At 27.0% G+C, this 3,777-nt stretch overlaps 1 protein-coding gene across 1 annotated transcript; it reads left to right on the top strand.

Moving 5' to 3' along the window:
• The first annotated feature begins 1,340 nt into the window (after positions 1-1,340).
• Positions 1,341-2,684, top strand: LOC135924909 (uncharacterized). Its single transcript, XM_065460036.1, has 3 exons — positions 1,341-2,035; positions 2,138-2,491; positions 2,534-2,684. Exons 1-3 carry the CDS (start codon positions 1,442-1,444, stop codon positions 2,660-2,662), a joined length of 1,077 nt encoding a protein of 358 aa, XP_065316108.1. The 5' UTR covers positions 1,341-1,441; the 3' UTR covers positions 2,663-2,684.
• Positions 2,685-3,777: the final 1,093 nt, after the last annotated feature.

The raw sequence follows: 3,777 nt of genomic DNA, 5'->3' as shown, positions 1-3,777 counted from the left end.
ATCTGATATCATACTGGCAATGCCAGCTACCCAGGGATTCGAACCGAGCCCGAACCCGGAGAAGTGAACCCGGGTTTTTAGAAAAAAACTCTGAACCCGAACCGAACCTGAACCCCATTTATAAAATTTTCAAAACCCCGAACCGAACCCAAGAATTTTATTTGAACCCGGGTTCAATCGGGTTCAGTGTATTATTTAAAATCATATATTAATATATGTAAATACAAATATTATATTTTCAAATTTCCAATTAAATGAAGTCTTAATAAATTTTAAACAACTTAATTCATTTATGCCATTTTTAAATTTATTCTCGATTCCTATTGGAGTGTTAAAAAATTTTAAACAATTGAATTAATTTACGCCATTTATTTTTAAATTTTTATCTTATTATTCTTAAAGATTATTAATTAGAAGAAAATGGTTAACAAATCAAAGTAAAAATTATTATATTGTTAATTTAAAAAATTCTAAACATCTAACTTAAAAATTGTTAAATGTAGGGCAGTTTTTGTGAACTTATTAAAATGATTTTAAAATTTATATATGCTAATCATTTATTTTTGGTTCAGTTTAATTTTTACAAGATATTAATGAAGTGCATATTATAAATGAAATTAAATTTATAAATATCTCTTTTTTAATTCTGAAATCATTGCTATTTAAAAAAATTGTTCTCTTTTTATAGATTTAAGATTAAAGATAAAGTCATATTTGATAAGCATTTTACCCTTAATACAATAGAAAAAAAATCAATATGTTCATATTGCAAAGTAAAAATTTCTGGTAATCACTTGTCAAATTTAGAAAGACACCTGGAAAGAAATCACAACAATGAATATTTAAATTATTTAAATGAAAAAACCAAATATCAGGAATTGTTATTGGCAAAAAAACCTAAAATTAATATAGAAACCTTTTTTCCAAAAAAGCATATAAGTATAAATATATCATCTAATGATTTGATGAGTTCTATACTAGAACTTGTTACTGTAAATGGCCGGCCTTTATCAATTATTGAAGATTCGGGATTTCAAAGAATTATAAATCCACTCCTATCTGGGCTCAATTTAGTTATAAACAAAGAAAATTTATCCAGAACTATTAATAAAACAGCCCAATCAATTAGAGACAAAATATCGAGAGAGGTAGAAGGAAAATTAATAAGTTTAAAAGTTGATGCAGTTCAACGACTAGATAGGTCAATTCTTGGTGTAAATATTCAATTTATATCAAAGTCCATTATAAATTTGAGGACTCTTGGAATTGTAAAGCTGAAAGAGAGATGTACAGGAGAATATATAAAAGAGAATATATTAAAAACTTTACTAAAATTTAAAATTAATATTCAACAAATATACACAATTACTTCTGATAATGGTTGTAATTTTTTAAGAGCTATAAAGCTCCTGCAACCTGAAACTGATTATGTGAGGAAAATATGGATGTAAATGTATATAAATATGATATTGATATACAAAATACTTTTTTATCAACTATTATATCCTATCCGATTTATAGTGTACGGTGTGCAGCTCACACACTTCAGCTGGCACTTCAAGATGCTATAAAATTTTCACCTATTGTGGAAACCATTGCAAAAGCTAGAAGCCTAAATTTAAAATTAAGACATCCCACTTACCAAAAGTTATTAAAAATAATGAAACTCCCTAAGCCTGTGTTAGATTGCCGATGGCATTCAACCCATGATATGTTAGAAAGGCTGATTTTACTAAAACCCAATATCGAAGATTTTTTTACAGAGCAATCTGATTATTTATTGACTGAAGATTGGAAAGAGATAATAACGATTGTTGAAATTTTAAAACCGCTAAAAATCGCAACCAAACAATTCCAATCTAAACAGTTAACACTGACAGATTTTTATGCAGCATGGTTAAGATGCTGCATCGAACTGGAAAAAAATCCAAACCATTTTGCTCAATTACTATATTCTTGTCTTAAGAACAGAGAAGAAAGGTTTATAAAGAACGAAATTCTCTTAGCTGCCATATACCTGGACCCAAGATACAAGGTTAATTAAAAGCTTAGTAAATTAATTATTTTAGATTTATATTAAAATTGTTATTTTATAAAATATTTAAATATAAACAATATAAATCCTTAAATATTACAGGTATTACTTAGTGATGATGATAAGATTTGTGCGAAAAAACATCTTGTCAATTTATGGAGACGAATTAAAAGCTTAACAACGCCGATTTTATCTGATGATATTAGTTCCGATGAAGTTATTGAACAAGAAGATGATTTAGAGAAATTGATACAACTTAAAGAAAGGCAGGAGAAAATACTTAAAAGAGGGCCAACGATTGCTGAGAAAAGTATTGGAACAATAATTACTGGATTTAGCGATTATAAAAGATTAGATAAGAAGGAAAATATTTTGCATTTTTGGGAGTCTGCTAAGCTGGAACACCCTGAATTATATATTTTATCTAAAATCTTATTTGCTGTTCCTGCAACCCAAGTTAATTTTTCATATTTTCACATATAAATACATTTAACATAGGTTAGCGTTGAAAGATCTTTTTCACATTTGAAATTCATTCTTTCACCACATAGATCGAGGATGAGTGAACAACTCTTGGAAGATATTATGCTAATACGTCTAAATAAAATTTTAAAAATTGATACATGACTATATGCTTTGTATTTTTAACTATATTTGCCTATAAATAAAATAAAAAATTTATTTTTTATATCAAATTTATGTCTAGTTTTTTATTATGATTTAAATATATAATTTTTTTTATCAACTCAAAAATTCTTGAACCCGAACCGAACCAAACCCGGGTTCAAAAATATTTCCCTGAACCGAACCCGAACCGAACTCACCTTTTTTTTATACCCCGAACCGAACCCGGGCAAAAATTTTGTCGGGTTCGCATCCCTGCAGCTACCCAAGTTAGTGTGGAAAGATGTTTTTCAATAATTAAATTTATATTATCTCCTTATAGATGTAATTTGAGCGAGACGAATTTTGAAAATATTTTAATTGTGCAGCTTAATAAAAAATTTTAAGTAATTGTTCATATTAAAATTAAACATTGATATATTTATTTGTTATATTTATAAATTAAATATTATTTTATAATGTGCAATTAATAAAAATGAAGGTTTTTATTTTTATAAAATTTAAAAAAAAATTTCCTTATACATAATCCTAATGTAGGTCAGAATACAAAAGTAACCGATATTTTTATTTTTTTTGAACCGAACATGAACCTTGGAACCGTTATTTTTATCCGAACCTGAACCGATATTCGTTTCGGTTTAGATCCCTTTAATTCCTCAAATATTTATTATCTAATAAGAATTTTTGAATATGAGTATGATTCGTAGGATGCGGAAATGACTTATCAAGTTGCAGAAGCATTTAATTATTTCTGCAAATATAATGTTAGAATGAGGTGATTTAAATTCTTTAAGTACATATGAAAATAAACCATGTTTCAATATTTAACAAATGGAAAATAAAATTCAAATTCAAATAACAAAGATATAGCTGTAAATATCAGGTGGGTAATATTTCTCCCCCACCCCCATCGCAAATTTGTAAAGTTAATTATTTTTAAAAATAACGACTATAATCCAAACTTTTTTTAAAAAAAGTATTTTAATTTTAAAAAAGTCAAAACCCAAATTATTTTTATAAAAATCTAATATAGCCAAAGGCCTACAATAAGTGGACTTAAAGATCTCCTATAAAATTAATGGGGAAAAAATGTATCTAATAGTGCTTCCCCCCGCCCT

This window comes from Gordionus sp. m RMFG-2023, chromosome 2 (assembly GCF_954871325.1).
Source record: "Gordionus sp. m RMFG-2023 chromosome 2, tfGorSpeb1-WG-v2, whole genome shotgun sequence".
Taxonomy (NCBI): Eukaryota; Metazoa; Nematomorpha; class Gordioida; order Chordodea; family Parachordodidae; genus Gordionus; species Gordionus sp. m RMFG-2023.
The sequence above is the reverse complement of the archived record's forward strand: the minus strand, read 5'-3'. Positions and strand labels throughout refer to the sequence as shown.

Coding starts and splice junctions, on each gene's coding strand:
- LOC135924909 (XM_065460036.1), top strand. CDS start 1,442: ATGGATGTAAATGTATATAAATATGATATTGATATACAAAATACTTTT. Junction 2,036..2,137: donor ACCTGGACCCAAGATACAAG/GTTAATTAAAAG, acceptor TAAATATTACAG/GTATTACTTAGTGATGATGA. Junction 2,492..2,533: donor TTGCTGTTCCTGCAACCCAA/GTTAATTTTTCA, acceptor CATTTAACATAG/GTTAGCGTTGAAAGATCTTT.